Raw genomic sequence first — 20,967 nt, forward strand, 5'->3', positions numbered from 1 at the left:
GGTGGGCGCCCTGGAATGTGGGGTCAGCTGGTGGCAGCACAGGAGTAACCCGCGAGCAGCCTCACCGGCAGCCGTGTGGCTGCAGGTAGAGGACGCTGTCCGTCTATGTCATCCCACACCTTACTCATCCCCACGCCCCTGGAGATGCCAAGGGCCAGGCCGTCACCAGAGGACATGGTGGTGGAGGGCTGGGGACTGCTCTGCAGGGGACCCCGGGGCAGTGGGGCCGGCTGAGTCCCTATGTCAGTAAGAACTGGCCTCACGAGCGACAGTGGCAACGAGCTGGGCAGAACGACATCGCCCTGAGCCTGTGCCAACCTACCGTGTGACCTGCGGGACTCCCTCCCCTCTCTAGGGCTCAGGGTTCCCACCTGCACAGTGACGGGGAGAAATGGTGATGCCCCAAGTGGTTTGCAGGCATAATACGAACAGTCGGTGCCTGGGACCCCCACTTGGCCATCACTGCCACGCCCTCAGGGAGGGCGTCACATTGCTGGGCAGTCTCGAGGGTGCCACCCACCCAAACAGAGCAGTGCTGACACCAGCTGTATGGGGTATGGGTGGCAGGAGCCCCTCGCAGGCCTCACCTGATGCCCAGAACTCCGCAGTGGGGCAGCCAGGCTGCTCCTGGCACCCTCAGCTCCCCTTTCCCACTCCCTTTCCCATCAGTTACCCCCACCCCCACTTCTCGCTCTGTCCACCTGGCCCTGACAAGGTCAGTTAAGAAAGGTTCTGTTGCGGGGTAGCTGGTTAGCTCAGTTGCTTAGAGCATGGTGCTAATAATACCAAGGTTGCTGGTTCAATCCCTCATGGCCACTGTGAGTCGCGCCCTCCTTAAAAAAAAAAAAAAAAAAAAAAAGGTTCTGTTGCTATTTGTCCTCACACCTGCAGGAAAATGTCTCTCTGGGCTCCGGTGGGAGGTGTGGGGGGCAGGGAGGGTCAAGGGGAGCCCCTTTCAGAGGCCTTGCACCCCAGTGGGGTCCTCCCAGAGCCCACTGTGCCATTGCTAATTAAATGCAGATTCCTGGGCACTCAGGGATTCTGACCCACCAGTAAGGTGGGGCCTGAATCTGCACTTTGAAAATGCCCTGGCCGGGCTCCATGGGACCCAAGCCTGAGCTGGACAAGATTCCCTTTTAGACTGGGGGTCAGGGGGTCCCGACTCTGAGCCTTATAGGCGGACTCCCTGGGATGGGCCCCGCGTGGTTCCGGTCTGAACACATCTCTGCCCCCAGCTGGGCCCTGGGTGTCCCGGGACTTCGGCTCTACTGATGGCTGTCTCTGGGGTCCTGAGAATCTCGTGCTATAAATAGTAGGGGCACCCTCGGGGTGACCAGTAAACACCACGCCACGCCCCACTGCGGTTCACAGGGCTGGAGCATGAGACCCATCTCCAAAAGGGAGAATGAGAACCATGTAGAAAGAGTCTCATTCGGACTCTGCAGCGCACAGTAGGTGCCCAGTTAGTGCCAGGCCAGCCCGCCCTGGTCTCAGTAGTCCTGCCCATACCAGGTGCCTTTGTTATTTTCCAAAATGTGTAATCCCTATTTTTCTTAAGGAAAAAAAGAGAGAAAGGGAGGAGGGAGGAAAGAGGACAGTGGCCCCTTCTCCAGGGGAAGGCTGGTGGCCCCCGAGGAGCAGCCATTCTCCCCTCCGTCCCTGGTCCCGGGCTCGTCCTCCTTCTGACAACCTGATGCTATTTTCCACACGTCTTTGGTTCAGGAGCAGCCCTGGTCCAGAGTGAGAGTGGGTTTGGTTGTCACTGTGTGTGTGTGTGTGTGTGTGTGTGTGTGTGTGTGTGTGATGTGGAGGGTAAAATACCATTTAAGAAGTTGGTATTCACGGACATCTCTAGAAAACGAAAAGAAAATATTTATTTCCATTTTCGCTTGTGAATCAGATGCTCTATTTAAAGAAAGTCCCCTCTGCTGGACTGCGGCTGAGTTATTACCCCTTAAGGAAATAAAGGCGAACTCTGAGGAGGTATTCTTAGTCATTCTCTCTCCTTTTTTCTAAAATTCCTTATATACCCGCGCTTCAGAGCTTGGCCTAAGATAGTGCAGGATTTCATGGCATTCTTGGGCTAAAAACGTCTGGACCTGATGGCACGGTGTTCGGGAGGGATGGGCGAGGATTTGCCATGTGGCTCCTTCACTGCACTGTCGTGGTTCCTGGGGAAGATGGTCTGCACCCCCGGGCCCTCCACACACGCCCCCCAGCCATCTCCCGCTCTGCTCTGTTCCCACAGGTCTGCGTCTCTGCTCAAATCCCATCCCGACTGGAGGCCCCCAAATGCATATTGCCTGGGAGGTGCTTCCACAGGTCAAAGATGCCTTCAGCGGCGCGCTTACAATTTGGGACACTCTTCTGAATGTACCTTATGCCTTCTAAACACCGTTTGGAAAATTATCACAAGGAAAACAAAACAAAACAAAAAAACCCTGAGATGTCTCTGCGCCTCAAATATAACTCCAGGAAACCCAGTCAGGGGCAGGTCCACGCGGCAGAGCGGCCGCAGCCAGGAGGATTCTGGGAGTGCGATCCCGTGGGGGAGGGGTGCAGCATGATGGTCCCACACACGTGTCCTGGTGCCATCGAGAAAAAGGGCGGTCAGGGTTCGGGGCTGAGAACCCCAAGCCCTCGGCCGTGTGGCCATCAGACCAGCAGGGAACCCAGTCCCGCGCATTTTCAGGGAAGACTGGCCCTGCCCTCCTCCCCCAGCAGCTGGCACTGTTGGCACGACCACAGTAAACACAGTCAGATGGTCTAAGAGCTAAATAAACACGAGCAAGGTGCCCCCTCCCCCAGGCGGGCCAGCAAAAGCAGGTGGCCACGGTGGCTCCAGGGTGAAGGATACACACAAGGGGCTGACGTGTGAGCCGTGCACGGGGAGGTGTGAGGAAGTGTGCAAGCATGGCACGGAGCACGACACACTGGTCACCACAGCAGCACTGTCCACTGAGTGACCAAACTCCCACAGCCATCCCCAGTGGTCCCACTCTCCTCTCTGGACCCCAGCGAGGGCACAGCATGCTGGGAAGGCGGTGGCAGGTCTTTTGGGAAACCTCTGCTCAGCACCCTGCCAGCTGTCCTGTCAGCCTGACCCTGGGCAGAAGGACCCTCTGCCCTTTCCTTCTAGAAGGACCCTCTGCTCTTTCCTTCTAGATTGGTTGTGCTGACCTGAGTGCACATCAAATTTCCCGGGAGCTTTCACAACCCAGTGTGCAGGTGAGATTGTCAGGACTTTTGGTTCTAAACCAGGACTGTCCTGGACAAACAGGGATGGTGGTCCCTCTATCTGGCCAAAGCCTGGTGTGCCTGGGGTGGGGCCTGGGCACCTGTAACTCTAATGCTCCAGGGACTCCAATGTGCAGTTAAGGTGAGACCATGGGTCTAGACCTCGGCCCTCAGGTCTCAGACACACAGAAAAAATCTGAAGAACGAGAGTCCTGACTTTTAACACCAACATTCACATTTTTCTTTGCAACCTTTGAGGGAAGAGGAAGGGTGCTGGGTGAGCGTGTGAGAGGGTGAATGCCTGAGGAGGAGAGGGAAAGGAAGCCTGTTCCTCACGGACACCTGAACCTGGGACAGGAGGACACGGGACCGCCACTCTGAGATGACACCCTGGGACGCCCCTGCCTCGCCCAGCCAGGCCTGCGAGCGTGGACCCACCCAGGAACCCCGAGCAGATCTGCCCCCCCACACCCGAGGTGCTGAATTTCAGCCCTTGGGACCTGGAATGCTTTCTGGGACCTTGGAGATGCTGGTCTCGGTGCTGCGTTTTCATGCGTGTGTCACAGTGCCTTTGAAAGTCCTGTGATGCGTTCTGTCCGCGAGACGTTAGCGTCTGAATTCCCACGGCAGCTGACACCCCCGTGTCCCAGGGGATCAGACACCCATGAGCTTCATCACCATCCTGCCACTTTGGACTCAAAATAGGCCCCCACACTCCCCCCCATTTTAAGGATCCCCGGCCCTGCCTGGGAAAGAACACATCGCTTTTCTAAAAATGCACATGGGTGGGTGAGCACACCCAGAGATTACTTCCTCTTACACAGGCCTTTCTTCAAGGTCGGTGTCCTGGACAATAATTTAATCTCACTTTTACATAAATGTCCTTGAGAGCGCAGAGCTGGGGGAGCTTTCTCCCGCAGCACCCTGTACCCTGGCCTCTTGGGGTGTCCTGGCAGCCCACAGGGCTGGGGCGGTGGGTCCTGGCCCTGGTCAGCACCTCCCATGGGCCCCGGGACCCTGCAGGAGCCGGCTTGGGGGCCACACTGGAGAATCAGGCAGCTGGAGGCCTCGGGCTATTTCCCTAAGACCCCAGAGCAACCCACGGGCCCTGGCCCAAACCCAGCCCGTTTGTTGATTGAACAAATGAACACGGATATTACTACTCAGAAACCAAAGCCAATGGGATCAGTAGTACATGTGAGTCCATTCTTCAGATAATTGAAACCCCATCATTCATGTGAACATTTTCCAGCCGCTCCTTAAACAGGCAGAGGCATCATTCAACAGACAATGTGCCAGTCACAGGCTGGCAATGCTCTAGGCACCGGGCAGCCACCAGCAGCCTGCTTTTAGGGGGAGACACTCACTCAACCAAGAAACAGCCAGGGCACAGGCACTTCCCATGTGGAATGGCTTCTGTGGCCTTGGGGGGCCTGGCATGGCACTGCCCCCTCCCCTGTGCAGACCCCATAGCTGTTGGCGGGTACACAGCTGCAGGGCCAGGCATGGGGGCAGATGGCATCTCCGAGGAGACTACTTTCACAGCCCATCTCCCTCTGGGCTGTCACTTGCAGCCATCTCTTAATTAGCTAAATAAACAGCACAATGATAAATGTCATGATTTACTCAACAAACGATCAAAATCATTGTGGTTTTTTTTCCAGACCCCAGGGCAATAAAATGCAATCATGGGGTGATTTATTCTAGGCAGGGTGAGTGGTAGCTGCGACAGCAGGCAGGCCACCGGTCTGGGTGGAGGGGGGCCGGGAGTTCTGGTGTCCTCCTGGGCAGGGGGACAGACCACCTCTCTTCGAGATGGAGCCCAGGGGCCATGGCCACTCATCCCAGCACCCATCTGTCCCCACAGACATGGCTGGCCAGGTTGGGGTTTGAGGGAGATACTTTTGACATGGGGTGTGTTTTCTTCCAAAACGACAGGCATCACTTTCCGGTGTGCCCCCAAAACACCCAGGAGAGGGGAAGTTTAGAGTCAGACAACGTTCTGGCCGCACGCGTGGGGAATACAGAGGGAGAGAATCGGGCCTATCGGCCATGGAAGGAGGAAAGGTTTCAGTGATGAACAGCGTGAGGACGGGCTCAGCCTCACTTAAGGAAAACAACATGAAAGGAGGATGACCCCACCACCTTGAACCTGAAGGTCGTAGGTCATCTGAGTTGGCCCCCGCAGGGGAGGGAGGCGCTTTTGCTAGTGAGGTGAGCCACCCTGGAACAGTCTTTCAGGCAATGCACCGGGTACAGAAAGACAAAAGGAAACAGGCCATTTGATTTTAAACCAGGCCTCAGAGGGAGGCCTTCCTGTGTCTGCGGGGGGATCTCTCAGCTCCTAGCTCTCATGGTGCACAGAGCCTGCTCCCGGCCAAGCCCCAGGGGAGCCCCCACCCGCAAAGGAACCTCCTCGGGTTCCTTTGTCATCTTTGCTAAAATGCCATTACCTGTTCTCTGTCAGTAAGTGAATACCATGTAAATTGCAATAAAATCAAATCACCCTGATTTATAAAACTTAATTACCAGCACAAGAGTGAACAGCTACACGTAAAATTCAGGACCGTCGTAAGATGATTGCACTCGTGTATTGTCCCTGGGACCTGCCGTGACATCTGGCTCCGGCCCCACGCACTAACACGGGTCTAGTTATTGTCTGTACCTCGCTGCCTGCTTTGGGCCCAGCTCACAGCCGGCCGCGGCAGAGCGTGTGCAGGAGCACAGACGGGCCAGGCGGCGTGGCCAGACCACCTGATTGGCCTTAGTGACTCGGGGATTCACTGGAGGAACCCTGCTGTCTGGAACCACGGGAAGCTTGGGGCTCTGGAGCCTGGATTTTCCACTCAGATCTGGGGCCTGTACGCACGACGCATAACTGGGAAGGGGCTCCCGCGAGTCACTTCCGTCTCCCGAGCTGCCAGTCATCCTTGAGAAAGACACAGAAACAAAGCAAAACGGCAGCATCTTTCAGGAGACACATGGAAATTCCAGGAAGGCTGCTTACGAAGCAAGATGGCGGCGTTCTGCCCCAACGGTCCAAACTGAGGCCCGTGGAGCCAGGAAGAAACCACCTCAAACTTATGGTCTGTTTCAGGCAAAAGTGGACTTGCCCTGAGTTTTCAGGATGCCTGCTTCCTCCCCCTCCGTCCCCAGGGAGGCGGTGGCTCCTTGTCCAATCCTGCCACCAGCTCTCCACTGCAATGATGACGCAGACAACTGCTCCCAACCCGTTTGCTGGAGGCCACAAAGCCCAAAGACGGATCACAAAGCAGGTAATCGGTGCCTGAACTCGCAAAGAAAACAAGGTCAGACGAGATAATGTCCGTGTGTCTGGAGCACTATTTGAGGACGTTGGATGGAGGGCAAATACTTCTAAGTGCTGGCATGAAAGGCAGCTGTCAGGTCACGACCGCGGGACAAAGCCTGCAGCCGAGATGGGAGGCGCGCCGTGTGGGGAGAGCGTTCCCTCACGTACGCAGAGAATAAATAATATGGCAAAGTCAACAGGCCCGGGCAGATAACAGCCACGGCCTGTACCAGGCCTGGCACCTAGCAAGCAGCGGCGATATGGGCCATTTCTTTAAAAAAGAGCAAACAGAAACCCATATCAGAGCAGACAAGAACAAAGTCACCTCAAGGTCATCCAACACGCTACCTGGAAGGTTCGTTTACCCTTCAGCGTCTAAAAGCCCCCTATTAATTAAATAGTCCAGACTTTTCTGAGTGTCTCAGACAAACACCCTTAAATTCCTCTCCCAAACAGTCAGGCGGAGAAGGCCAGGACAGGCAGTGTCTGCAAAACGCCATCTCACAGCCGAAACCACTTACCTGTCCGGTGTCGCCAAATGCTCTCCTTGGTCCCAGGAGGGACGTCCCTATGGGCCATGAAAGAGCGTGCAGTGTGGCCCCAGGACGGCTATAATCCCAGGCTCCCTTCACTTGCTCCCAGGCTCCTGGTGGGTCTGCTCTGAAGGTGAACCCCCCATCAGTGGCACACAATGAGTCTGCCCCTGGGGACGGCGGGATTGTGCCCAGCTCACACCCCCCCCCACCCCCGCCTCACCCATCGGTGCTGCCATCATTTTGGAATGTGGAGCTCCCATTCCTTCATCCACCTGGTCAACCCACTTTGAAGCTAAACCATCTAAAGAGCTGGCACTCGGGCCACGAGCTTCTGTGTACACCAATGTCCACACCTGTTTGCTACCAGACCACACTTCACCCACCTGCTGGGAGGTGGAAGGGTCCCAGTGTTCAGGGCACACCTACCCCCGTCTCCTTGTGAAGGAGGGAAGGTCTCAGTTCTGCCGGGCTGTGGCAGCCCAAACACTGAAGTTTGGGGCCCTGCCCGGAACCACTAAGAAACTGGGAGAGTTGGCTCCCCCGACCCTCACTGCCCTGGTCCCTGGCCACACAGGGCCCTCCTCCTAGAGCTGACCTCCATCCTAGCACTTTGAAAGTTGCAAAGCACCCAGAAGTAATCTGGGTTTGCACCTGGTTTTCTACCCAAGGAGGGCCCTTGCTGAAATGCCCCCGAGGACTGGCTACGCAGGCCTGCAGAAAGGCCAGGACCCGCGGGGACAGTGCTTTTGTGGGGCCTGTGGTCCCCAGGTGATCACCCTGAAAGGCCCCCAGGCTGGGCTGGGACCCTGGTGGCCTGAGCAGGACACCTCTGAGGGAGGGAGGCCTTTGGGGACGTCAGCACCCCTCACTAACGTGCTTCCTTCTGCTCTCGTGCACACACACAGGTTCCACAGCCATCGAGGCGGGCCCAGGTGGCTAGTGAGCTCTCACCACAGATGCCACTCTCTGGCAGGGTGAGACTGTGCCCGCTTATCTGAGACCTGGGGGCTCCTCTCAGGGAGCTGGCCGACAGGGTGTGGTGACGAGAGGCCCTGGGCTGGTGTGCACAGGGCACCTGGGGGCAGCACGGCCACCAGGCACATTCTAGGAGCCGCCTGCCCTGTGCCGCTCCCGCCAGGAGCTAGCCCCACCCCCACCCCCCACATGCAGATTTCTCTCGAGTAGACTCCTGTTCTGGGACATTCCATTAATCTCTGCTGTTCTGCCGAGATTGCAGGCTTGGCACCTAAGATCCAGACGGGAAGCATGGGGCGTCTTAAGACATGAGCTCATTAAAGACACATTTCCGGGAAGAGAGCGGGCACAGCCTATGGGGGCTGACAGGCGTCCACGAGGACCTCTGATGCTTTCAGAGTCGCGTCATGCGAGCTGCAGGATAAAATAAGCCTGGGAAATGTGACATTCGAACGCTCTCTCCGACCGAGCCTCTCGCCTGGGGCAGCGGCTGCTCAGCCGGCTTTATAAATAGATGGAACACAAGACAAATGGCCGTGATCAATCACGCTAACACGAACATGCTCACCTCCCATCCAAAGTCGGCCTCTTTCAACGTGGCCCGGGGCGCCACCATGTAGGGGCCAAACCTCTCCCCGACTTCCATCCTCTTCTTGGCCCAGACCCCGAGGCCGGCCCCAGGGATGGAGGACTCACGGAGCTCAAAGTCCGGCGGGATGGGGATGTCCTCGGGGATGTAGACAGGGGCCTCGTAGGGCGAGCCCTCCTTGGGGGTGAAGTCCTCGCTGGTGGGGAAGGGCGACGCCGGCCCCACGGGGATGGGGGACATGATGCTGTCCTCAGTCTCCTCCTCCGCACTCTCGCCAGCCAGCAGGTCCGGGTCCGGCTCATACATATTATTTACAATGTCACCGTCACCTGAAGGAAACAATGTAGTGTCAGGCCCAGCAGCACACCTTCCCCAGTGCATGAAGCTCAGGGACCACCTGGGACTGGGGCAGAATAGGAACCAAGGGGCGCCAAGAGGCCCAGAAGTGGCCCAGGAGACGGCACCTCTGCTCGCTCTGAGCCGAGCAGCTCTCATCCATGTTAGAGGAGCCCAGGAAAGCGATTCCTCCAGCTCCCTCAGGAACCAGCAGGGACCCCGCAGCGTGTCTCATGCAGCCCCGTGTATGTACCCGAGGACCTGTCTGCCCCTTCTGCTTTGGGACAGCAAGGACAGGAGCCGCCCATGTTCCACAAGTTTGGGGACATGGAAGTTGTCACATGGGGAACCCAACCTGGGGCTGTTGGTGAAATACATGTTTTGGAACCAACCAGAATGTGTCTGTAGCCTTGGGAGTTAGGAGATGGGGACATAGCCCAAGTTCTTGGGAGGATTCAGTATCTGGGTTCCTGTGAAAACGCTCCGACCCTGGGCCACTCTGGGCCCTGGGAAGGGGTCCTGAAAGTTCCCAATGACGTCATGGCAGACAAGGGCAGAAGCCTGCTGAGGTCACGGGCTGCAGCTCACAGGACTGAGTGGGAGGGCGGAGGGTCCCATTGTCTCTCTAGGGCGGCTGCTATTTGGGGTTCATCGTAAGACACAGTTGGTGCTAAGATAGTGCCACCTGGACATACACCAGAGGGTGGCCTTAGGCAGAGGTGGCCTTATCACCAAAGAGGTGATAAAAAGTGGGCTGGGGAGGGGTAGCGAGAGCAAGGGGTGGGTCACACGTCAGCCAGGGGCTGGCTCACTGTCCACCCAAAGAACGACCCAAAGAAACAGGTGAATGTTCACAGCACGTCACCCATGATTCCCTAAAGGTAGGAACAACCTAGGTGTCCATCACCAGGTGTGAGGTGAACGAACATGGTCCATCCACGCAGGGCAGTAATACTCAGCCACGAAAAGGAGGTTCACTGTCACGTGGCTGAGCCCTAAGAACAGTAGGTCGAGTGACAGAAGCAGACACAGAAGGCCACGTGTCGTACGACTCACTTTACATGGAATGCCCAGAAAAGGCAAATCCATAGAGACGCAGCTGGGGGTGGGCTGGGCAACAGGGAGTGACCAATTAATGGGTGCGGGTCTCCTTTGGGGGAAAAACGTTCTGCAACTGGACAGAGGTGGTGGTCACACAGCATGGTAAGTGTGCTACGTGCCACAGGACTATTCACTTCAAAGAGCTCATTTTATTATGTTATGTAAATTTCACCCCAATAACATGCAAAAGTCAGAGGAGGGGGGAGGAACAGAGGGGAGGGGAGGACGGCTGGCTCCCCGCTCCTGCCTGCTGCCCTCATGTACATGCTCCCGCCTCAGTCTCTCGGTCTGCGCTGGTTTGCAAACCTGTAAAAGTGACCCGGCCTCCGCGGTCACTTTGGTCCTCGTCTCGCGGCCCCTCCCTGCTCCCTGCCTGACTTTGGCTGGTGAAACAAAAGTCTCCACGGAGACGGGGACTTTTAAGTACGCGAAAAATGCCTCAGGTTCCTCATGCTGGTTGCAAACAGATCTGCTTGAGAAGTAACAAAATGTTTTCTTTCAAAAGAAAGCAAAGTCTTGAAAAAAAAAATCATGGGGATAACACTTATTTAATTTAGCCGCATTCACGGAAGTAATTATTATGTTTTAAGTGGCCAACGGTTCCTTTTTAATTGCCTGGTAGGGTCCTTTCAAAAATGCAACAACAGAACTGCAGCCATTGCCCCCTCCGCCCTAAGGGTCTAAAGTTGTTCAGGTTTGAAAGAACTCCCCCGTAAACCTCTAGCAACCGCGTGTGGCGTGAAGGTAAATCACGAGAGGGGTGATTAAGGTGCCACCTCATTACTGGAACTGCACGGAGCTCACACACAAAATCACAAAATCGGGTTGGAAGCTGCGTCCCCCCCACTCTGCCCCACCCCACGCATGACTTGAACGCCTCAAAGGTGTGATGCCTTTGCCTCGGACAATGAGGAATTAGAGCGGCCACTTGTGTGGGTCTGCCCGCACGCAGTGTCCCCACGCATGCTTGTGTGTCTCAGGGCTCCTTTATTTCGGATTATTTTTTCTTTTTCTTTTTTTTTGAATTCTACTTCCCAAAACGCCTCACCTACTGGAGGAAAATCAACACTTGAAGGGCATGTTTAATTTACTGGCCGAGCAAACAGCTTAGGAGAGAGCGGTGGTGTTTCCTGCTGATTACAGGAAGCTGTGCTCTGCCGGCCTGCCCCCTCCCCTGCCCCGGTGGGCACAGGGTTAAGTGATTGCCCGAAGCACCAGGAAAACCAAGTCTCCATTCTGCTGCCCCCATTGCTGGGGGGAGAGCTCTCTTCCTTCAAAGGTGGGTGACAGGAGGCCTAATTACTGTGCAGAAAACATTTGGAGAAAATGAGGCTCGGTGAGCAGCCCCAAGGCCCTGGAGAAAGTGGATGGCTGCTTGGAGGCCGCCAGAGCCGGGGGGCAGGCCAGGCACAAATTGTCCTGCTCCCCAGGGTCCTTGAGGGACCATTCTTCCTCAGCTCTGCGCGCCAGCCAGCCTGGGAGGTGGCTGGCCCAGGCAGGAGCCCCTCTGCCCTCGGCCCTGGGCTGGACACATTTCCCCAGGCCCCCGGCCCCGGCTCCGCAGGCCCCATGACGGCAGATGCGTGTCCAGTGGCGCCCTCTCGAAGGTCGGGATACACAGTCAGGAGCACAAGCTTTTTCTGACTTTGGAAACAGGCGACACTGTGTGATTTACTGGGCAGGAGACCTCAGGCCCTTTTATTTAGGTTTTGTGGTGGTTTCAGACGTGGGGCTCATGACTGAGTCCATCATTCCTAAAAGTTCTTTTGGGAGACCTACCAAGATAATAAAAGCAAGGAGGAGAGCAGAGGAGGGGAGGGGAAGAGAGGGGGAAGGAGGGAAGGGGAGGAAGGGGCTGGTCTAGAGGTGCCCGTCCCCATGAGGCTGGTGGCCGAGTAAGCAGTGTCCCGGGAGGGCAGCCACTCGGCGTAAAGACCCCCAGCCCCATCCCTGAAGCCCCGGCTCCTGGCAGAACTGGGCAGATCTAAGCCTGGCTCCTCAGCCGGGCGGGCAGGAGCGGATTTCTCCGAGTGTTTGCTCCAGGCAGGCCCTTGTTGTGTGGTGGAGTCTTCAGGAGAACCATTCAATCTGCTGGCCCCACTGCGGCAGGAAAATCGCACCATGGGGGGCAGGGAGAGCAGGGGGCTGGAGTGTAGGTGTGTGTGTGTGCGCGCGCGCGAGTACCTGAATGAGTGTGTAAGTGTGAACATAGGTGGGAGTCTGTGTACAAGTGTATAAGGGGAAGCAAGGAAGTCCTAAAAATCCAGGCGAGGCGCCCTCAGCCAGCCCCCCCGCCTCCACGCGGCCCTCTGGGGGGTGAGGACTTTGCTACCTGCCACCTGGAGACCCCGGAAGAAGGGAGAGGAAAGCCGCCTTGTAGGGGCCGGGAACAGAAGTGCGGGGCAGCCTTACCCTTCCTCCTTCAAGCAGGAGGCAGTGGGGCGGTGCTTGGCTGCCCCCACGATGGGCCACGAGGATCCCACAGGGACCCCGAATGCCGGCCTGTGACATCCTCACTCTGCCAGCAGGGCCAGTGGAGGGACTGGAAAACTCGCCCTGCCCACACGCCCACTCTGTGGGGCCAGCTCGCTCCCTCCGCCAGCGTAGAGTACGATTCTCCCGGGGCTCACTGCCCTCGCAGGACAGCCCTCGTGGCTGTCACAGGATCATGCCTCTGGACACCAGCGCACAGCCTCCAGCCTGAGAGGGCACGCACTCACGTGGAGACAGTGTGCACTGCCCCCACCAGCAGACACCCACCCCCAGGGTTCCCAAGCCTGCATCCTTTGTGCCGTGGCCCAGAGAGCCACTGGCCTGGCCTCTGCGGGTCCATCCTACCAGGAACCAAGTGCAGAAGGGCTGGCTGACCCATCGACTCAGCCACACCAAGCTCCCAGCCGTCTTTATGAGGTCACTCCTGGAAAGAGTGGGGGCTGAGGAGGAAGGGAGAGACTTCCCTGAATGGAGAAGCCAGCTCTGTATTTATAGTGACATCAGGGCCAGGTGGGGAACAGGGGTTTGGAGGTCACAGGAGGACCAGTTGAGGCACCTTAGGGGGTGGGTGGTTGTGTGTCCTGCCTGTGGTGGTGGGTAGGGGCCCAACTACCGTGTTCCCTGAAAGTAAGACCTCGCCGGACCATCAGCTCTAATGCGTCTTTTGGAGCAAAAATTAATATAAGACCCGGGATTATATTATATTATATTATATTATATTATATTATATTATATTATTTGTCCTGGTCTTATAGTAAAATAAGACAGGGTCTTATATTAATTTTTCCTCCAAAAGACGCATTAGAGCTGATTGTCAGGCTAGGTTTTATTTTCACGGAAACACGGTAAATATACATGCGGAGCAAGTTAAAGCCCCATGTCTGAAGAAAGGTACATTGTATCAATGTCTGAAGGAGGGTACATTGTATCTACATCCTCCCTTTTGTCCTTGCCAACACCCTGCCCGAGACTGGAGTTCTGCAAACCCTTAGCATCAGAGAATCCGGGCAAAGGGCACACAGGGTCTCCGTCTTATGTTCTGACAAATGTGTGTGAATCCACAGTGACTTCAGTTCAGGTTCTGACTGAAAGAGCATCTACTTAGGAAAACCGCAGCTCTTCACTCCACCTGCGCACACAGTGGGGAGTGATTCCTTCAGCTCTGCGAGTTTATACCGGGACACATTTAAGTCGTCTCACTGGTCTCAGAGATTCCCCGTCTTGGCCAGGGTCCCCCGACCCCGAATACCTGCAGAGCGCCGCTCATCCTTAACTCTCTGGGCTCTGGGCAGTAGTTTGTACCAAGCACCTTGGGCCTGGTCACCCCATCATCATCTTCAATACCCTACACAGACATTGGAGCCAGGCAGGGCTGGGATGGGGGAGACCAGCAAGGTGGCCAGTGCCTGGCCTGAGAGGGAACCCCCCAATCTGCACCTTCTCCTCCCTCATGATAGTCCATCCAGCAATTATCCCAGGGTCATGGGTCAAAAGCAGATTGTCCTGCGATGATTTGCTGCTGACCCTCGCATGGGCACTATTGTCCCCCAGTGGGGGAGAAGAGATAACTGGGAGAGAGGAGCAGAAGGGCTACCGTGATGCCCCACAAGTGAGCTGCTCAGGTAGGGCGCGTGTGGACCCGCCACAGACCCCCAACTCAACCTGATGGCGAGGCTGGTCTGCAGCAAACTCCACCCTGGCCTGCGAGGTCCTGTCCCCCCTCCCTGTGGAGCCAGGGTGCACGGCCCTGCCCAGTGTGGACATGCAGGCTGATCTCATTGCCCTGGCTGCCGCCTGCACGCTGCGGCTGGCTCATGGGCTCAAGAACCCACGAAGGGAAACCATCCCGGACACCCGACAGGACTGATTCCTGAAAGTCCCTGTCACTTTCTCAGACCCAGAGCCGATGGAACCACGTCCTGTGCTCATCCCCAGAGAAGCACCGCAGTAGCCTGGCCTGGGCAGCCCCTCACTCCTCAGCGAGTGACACTGGGCCTCAGACCCGGGCCCCAGAGCTGACGCCTTCTCCATGTAAATTGGGACAGACCCGCCCTCCCTGGGCAGTGATGGTGACACACAGTGCAGGGTGTGATGGACAGGCTGGGCTCGGCTGGCTCCCCCAAAGCCACTGGCTGCCCAAATGTCTTTCCAAGAACATTTGTTACAGACCTTCTCCCCAGTCGGAGACACGCCAGGTCAGTCAGGCCCAATCCTGAACACTCCGAAAGCCACCCCCTTCCTGAGTCCAGGAGGCACAGGGGCAGGAGCATTCCCCTGGGAATTCTGCACTCAGTGACCTCTGAACCCAGAGAATTCATGGCCTCACCTCTCAAAGGGATGGTGGTTACTTGTGGGAGACCCACCGGCCCTGCCTAGCAACGCTGTAACCTTCAGGTTCAACAGAGCGTGACACAAGGACACATGGGGACTGATGGCTGAGTGGACACTTCTCAAGTCAAAGGGATCAGATTACCATTAAATTGACCAGCGTTGAAACTAATTGAAGGTAAAGCCCTCTTGTCTGAAGAAGCCCAGTTGTTTTTAGAAAACAGTGGCAGACCTGAAATGTCACTGGGGACAAAACCATAAGGTGCAGTGTCCAACTGTGGATTGGGCCCAGGTGCCCAGGGAGCTCTGCACCCAGAGACGGAACCTGTGCCCACGGCTCCAGACAAGCTGGCTGCAGCCCCCAGAGCACCGCCCTGAAGGAGGCGCCCCGGCTGAAAGGCACGTCACTGGCAACAGGGGACGGTCCCGCTGACAGCAGAAGCAGGGCACAGGGTGCAGGTTCCTGCTAGGGAGCATGCCCAGTGAGCTGGGCTGCTGACATTCCAGTATTGGGCATTTTGGGGATGTTTTGCCTCTCTGGCTCAAAGGTTCTCAGAGTGGGGTCCCCCGACCGCAGCAGTCATGTCCCCCAGCACTTGAAAAACTACAATTCTTGGGCCCTACCCAACCAAGCCCACTGAACCTGAAACTGTGCAGACAAAGCGGTCTGTGCCCAAACGAGCCCCCTGGAATGTGACAGGCACTGCTGTGGCTCCAGGAGGGGGGTGAGCAGCCCATGCCAGAAATGCCAAAACCAGAAGAATGCATTCTGGGAAAATAGGGTTCAACACAAACGGCCCTTCAAACGGCCAGAGATCGCCCTGGAAATCTGGGCCAGTGCCATCCACACGGTTCCATTCATACCTGATCCCGTGCAAGAAAGTCCACAAATTTGCCACCTGGCAGGAGGAAAACGACCTGCAATCAGCCATTACCAGTCACCCGTCTGGTTGCCAAGAGAAATTACACCCCAGTTTATTTCCCATCAGATGTACTTAAAGGCTGGTTCGCGGTTAAAGAAGCTGCACCCAGCAGACCTCATTCCACCCCAGGCACCTGGACAGGCTGTGTCAGGGAGGGTGGGAGGCTCGCCAAGGACGTCCAAAAAATGGTGTCAAGGCTCCCTCTCCTTGCCTGCGAGTGAGCTCCAAAGGGATCAGCTTGAGCCCCCGAGCTGCGTGCTTTCACTACGGAGGGTTGGTGGGTGAAAGGGGACCATGGCTGTGACCGTGTTTCTAAGCGTCCCTCCTTCCCTAGCAGGGAAGCAGAGCCATATGACATCCAGGAAATGCTCAGTTGTGTTTGCAGGAAAACCAGGCTTGGCCAGGGCTCCCAAATTTGTTTTCAGCTAGAGCATCCACCACCCACCCACCCATCCACCACCTACCCATCCACCATCCGCCCACCCAGCCCTCCCTTCATCCATGTATCCTACACAGAGGCAACCAGACACGGCAGGCCCAAAGCCTTCGGGAAGTGTCCCCATCATCTTAGCCAACAGCAAGGACCCCAGGCCATGCCCTCCCCCAGGGAGAGACAGGCTGGGGACACCCCTTCCGCAAGGCCAACTGAAGGTTTTAATGGCCAGGGTAGCATTCAATCCCACCAGGCCAATCAAAAGGAGTGCTTCACGGTACCATTCAGCTCCTAAGAGGAGTGTGGTGGCAGAAACGACGCCAAGTAGAGAACAGCGAACGCCTGGGACTCTGGGACGCACAGCCCCAGCCTGGCCATTGGGCCATTCTAGAGCTCCAGGTATGACTCTGAAAGCAACCAGGTGACCACAGGGAGGGCCTGGTCAGACTGCCGACTTCTCCTCAGTTCTGTGGTTCGGGACCATTAGCACTAAGTCACCTTGCCCTCTGGGGTCTCGTGCTGCTCGTGCCTACTGGCCCACAGAGCACGCGGCCAGCACTGCCCTTCGTCTGATTCCCACAGTGGCCCTGTAAGAGAGGTGGGGTTGTGACTTCACTCGTCTTGTTTTGTATATCGGGGAAAGGAAGCTCAAGGTCACACAGCTGGTCAGGGCTGTTCGGACACCATACTATGCAACCCAGTGACCTCACTGCAGTGAGATAACACCTGAGAAAGTGTCCCAGCATTTAATGATGACCTTCCTCCTGTCCCGTAGAAGATACAGGAAATGAATGGATAAAGTGATGGACAGATGGATGGACGGGTAGGTCAGTGTGGATGGATGACTACGTGGAAAGATGGATGGATATGTGAGAGGATGGAAGGATGGATGGATGGATGGATGGATGGATGGATGGATGGGTGGGTGGGTGGTGGGTGGTGGATGGATGGATAGATAGATGGATGGATGGATGGATGGATGGATGGATGGTGGGTGGGTGGTGGGTGGTGGATGGATGGATGGATGGATGGATGGATGGATGGATGGATGGTGGGTGGGTGGTGGGTGGTGGATGGATGGATGGATGGATGGATAAATGGATGGATAATTGATAGATTGATGAATGGATGATGGATGGATGGATGGATGGATGGATAATTGATAGATTGATGAATGGATGATGGATGGATGGATGGATGGATGGATGGATGGATGGATGGATGGGTGGGTGGTGGGTGGTGGATGGATGGATGGATGGATGGATGGATGGTGGGTGGTGGATGGATGGATGGATGGTGGGTGGGTGGTGGGTGGTGGATGGGTGGTGGATGGATGGATAGATAGATGGATGGATGGATGGATGGATGGTGGGTGGGTGGTGGGTGGTGGATGGATGGATGGATGGATGGATTGATGGATGGATGGATGGATGGTGGGTGGATGGTGGGTGGTGGATGGATGGATGGATGGATGGATAAATGGATGGATAATTGATAGATTGATGAATGGATGATGGATGGATGGATGGATGGATGGATGGGTGGGTGGGTGGTGGGTGGTGGGTGGATGGATGGATGGATGGATGGATGGATGGATGGTGGGTGGTGGGTGGTGGATGGATGGATGGATGGATGGATGGATGGATGGATGGTGGGTGGGTGGTGGGTGGTGGATGGATGGATGGATGGATGGATGGATGGATGGATGGATGGATAAATGGATGGATAATTGATAGATTGATGAATGGATGATGGATGGATGGATGGATGGATGGATGGATAATTGATAGATTGATGAATGGATGATGGATGGATGGATGGATGGATGGATGGATGGATAATTGATAGATTGATGAATGGATGATGGATGGATGGATGGTGGGTGGGTGGTGGGTGGTGGATGGATGGATGGATGGATGGATGGATAATTGATAGATTGATGAATGGATGATGGATGGATGGATGGATGGATGGATGGTGGATGGACGGATGGATAGATGAATGGATGATGGATGGATGATGGATGGATGGATCGATGGATGGATGGATGGATGGACAACCTTGAGGGCAATTTTTACCAAAAGAAGTGGAAGGCAGGAACCTCATTCCCCAGTCTTATCTTTCCTTCCCTGAGGATCAGCCCCATTAACAAGACCCCCTGTTTCCTCCCCCCTGGCTCTGGTTAATCTGGGGAAAAACCGGGACTTGCTCAGCTCAGTGCCCCACCTCTGGAAGGGGCCAGTTTCTCTGCTGTTCCTTCAGGGCTGTCCTCCCATCACCCAGGGGGAGTGGCTGCCGGGCTCAGCACTCCCAGGGTGGGGTGGGCATGTCTTTTATTCTGGGGTTCAGCCATAGGCCTGCCGGCCCTGTCCCCTGAGCCTTTTTGGAGAAACAAGTAGAACTTGGCTTTCCCATCTTCTGACTCTTGTTTAACCTCTCAAACCACGCAGGGACCGGTGCTGTGTCCTGAGCCCCTCAGAGACCCACCACATTCCCCGCCCCAGAGCCTGTACGTCTACACGAGCTGAGACTGTCATGAGGGCTATCTTGCCAGCCACTCAGGAGATGAGAGGGGGACAGAGAAGCACTCAGTCAGGCTGGGTCCATGGAAGCCACTGGATAAAACAGTGAGATTAGACTTTCTTATTTCTAATTGAGGATTTCTGTGTAGCTACGTTTCTGGCAAGTGCAACCAGGCAAGGAGGAGCCCTGTCTTCGAGGTGTCCTTAAGCTGCAGGGGCGTGTCCTGTGGACCCACTTCCGGAAATGATTTGTCAGAAAGGGACACGGGAATTGACAGGATTCAGCGTGGCTATTCCTTGCACTTCAGTCAAGCCCAGCAGACATGGTCACTTCTCACCCAGAGCCAGAGCTTGCTGTAAGACAAGAACAAAGCCGTTCTGGCTGTAGGAATGGCCCAGTGAGAGCCAATGATGCTCGGGGGACCCACTGCCTGACCGAGCTGCCCAGGGCCGCCGGCCGCCTCGGGCACCGTGCTCATTGGCATTCCCCTCGCCGACAGCCACGAGCTTCTGGGCTGAGAGCAGAGCACGGCTGTTAATAACATAGCAGATTAATAGCTCCGAGAAAAGACATTCCTGCAAACATGCTAAATATTAATAATAATCAATGGCCGTTTATTTTCCCAGCTCCTCGCCCAGGACCTGCCCTCAGGGACCAGAGGGCGAGGAGCCCCAGCTGCAGGGCGGGCAGAGCTGAGTGTCATTAGGACTGGGACGGTGCAGGGCTGGCTCCGGCCTCTGGTGCTGTCACAGCTGTATCCCAGCCTGTCCTGCCAGGGCCGAGGTTTGGGGACCTCCCCAACAAAGAGGTACAGCTTCCCCTCCTCCCAACCCGACAAGGGGGCAACCACTTGACCTGACCACTGTCACACACACGTGTTTCTTTTGTCCCAAACACTGAGCTGGCAGGGACGGCCCCCAGCACTGCCTTATTTTGGAGAAGACGGAAGTGAGGTGAGAACAACCCATGGTTTGTCCAGGGTCCAGAGCAGGTAGTGGCAGGTCCAGGCCTTGCGACTCTGGCCTCCTGTCACTCAGGATGTCACCAGCTCCTGGTTGAACTGTATCCCTCCAAAACAGATGTTTTGTCCTAACCCCTGGTTCCTGCAAATGAGACCTGAGATGGAAACAGGGTTGTGGCAGAAGTGACGATTGGGTGAAATCATTAGGCTGGGCTCTAATGCAACATGACTGCTGTGCTAGAAAGAGGAGGCAGAGACCCAGGAGAGACACAGAGAGGACGGCTACAGGATCACAGAGGCCTCCAGAACTGTGAGAGAATAAACACTTTAAGCCTGCAGATTATGGTCCTTTGTTACCACAGCCCAGGAGCAGACACAGAGAGCCCTGACCACCATGGATGTGGCCTGGGGGCCGCCTCCCCTCACAGAGTTCCCACCTTCAGAAGCTCTCCACCTGGTTCTTAGTCTGCCCCCAGCACAGTGAAGTAGTCATATCTACCCATTTCACGGATGAACAAACTGATACACAAAGTAGATGAGCCCTTCGCTGGGAGTGCAGCCTGAGCAGCAGTCCTCTCAGAGCCAGGGACCCTGGATGTCCTGCAGAAGGACCCCCAGCTGTTCGCTGCCACTGGCAAGCTCAGTCTACTCAAGGCTCGATCCACCTCCCCAGGGACTGGCAGGGGCCCCAGGGCATGTTTCACTGGCCACCACCACATCCCACTGGGTCCCTCTGTCCTCTACTCCTGCTCTCAGCCAGGCCCAGCTGCTGGCCAGAGATGGAGCTGCAGGAGCCCACTCGCGGCGCAAGCCCCTTCCCAGCCCCCAGGTCCTCTGTCCAGCCAAGCTGACACAGGGCGATGGGGGGCTCTGACCGCAGCCCAGACCACCTGGCCCCTACTTAAAGCCACTGCATTATTCTAAGACGATTATTTATCCACGCAATGCTCCGGAGACCACCGCGTCCCTATTTCAGGCCCCGCGTCCCTATTTCCTCGTGCTTCCATCGCCCCGGGCAGGCACTGAATGGCTTGCGATGCCACTGTAATTTTTATCAAGGCTTGTTCCTGGTAAAAAGCCTCTTTGTTTCAGAGAGATGTGATTTGGCCTTTTTTCCTCCTCTCCTTTATTCCTTGGTTAATATACCACTTCCCCGAGCCCCGGGGGCACTGAGGTAGCCCCCGATTGCTCAAATCTCACTGTTTTTCTTCTAAATCACAGC

At 56.1% G+C, this 20,967-nt stretch overlaps 1 protein-coding gene across 4 annotated transcripts in view; it reads right to left on the reverse strand.

Annotated features, from left to right (window-relative positions):
* Positions 1-20,967, reverse strand: part of PRDM16 (PR/SET domain 16) — a 314,562-nt gene that overhangs the window by 202,248 nt on the left and 91,347 nt on the right. For all 4 annotated transcript variants that reach the window (XM_081057129.1, XM_081057127.1, XM_081057128.1 and 1 more), the window contains exon 2: positions 8,627-8,976. In XM_081057129.1, coding sequence (XP_080913255.1) covers positions 8,627-8,976 — 350 coding nt within the window. The remainder of the gene's footprint in view (positions 1-8,626; positions 8,977-20,967) is intronic.

Source organism: Rhinolophus hipposideros (assembly GCF_964194185.1).
Source record: "Rhinolophus hipposideros genome assembly, chromosome: 8".
NCBI lineage: Eukaryota > Metazoa > Chordata > Mammalia > Chiroptera > Rhinolophidae > Rhinolophus > Rhinolophus hipposideros.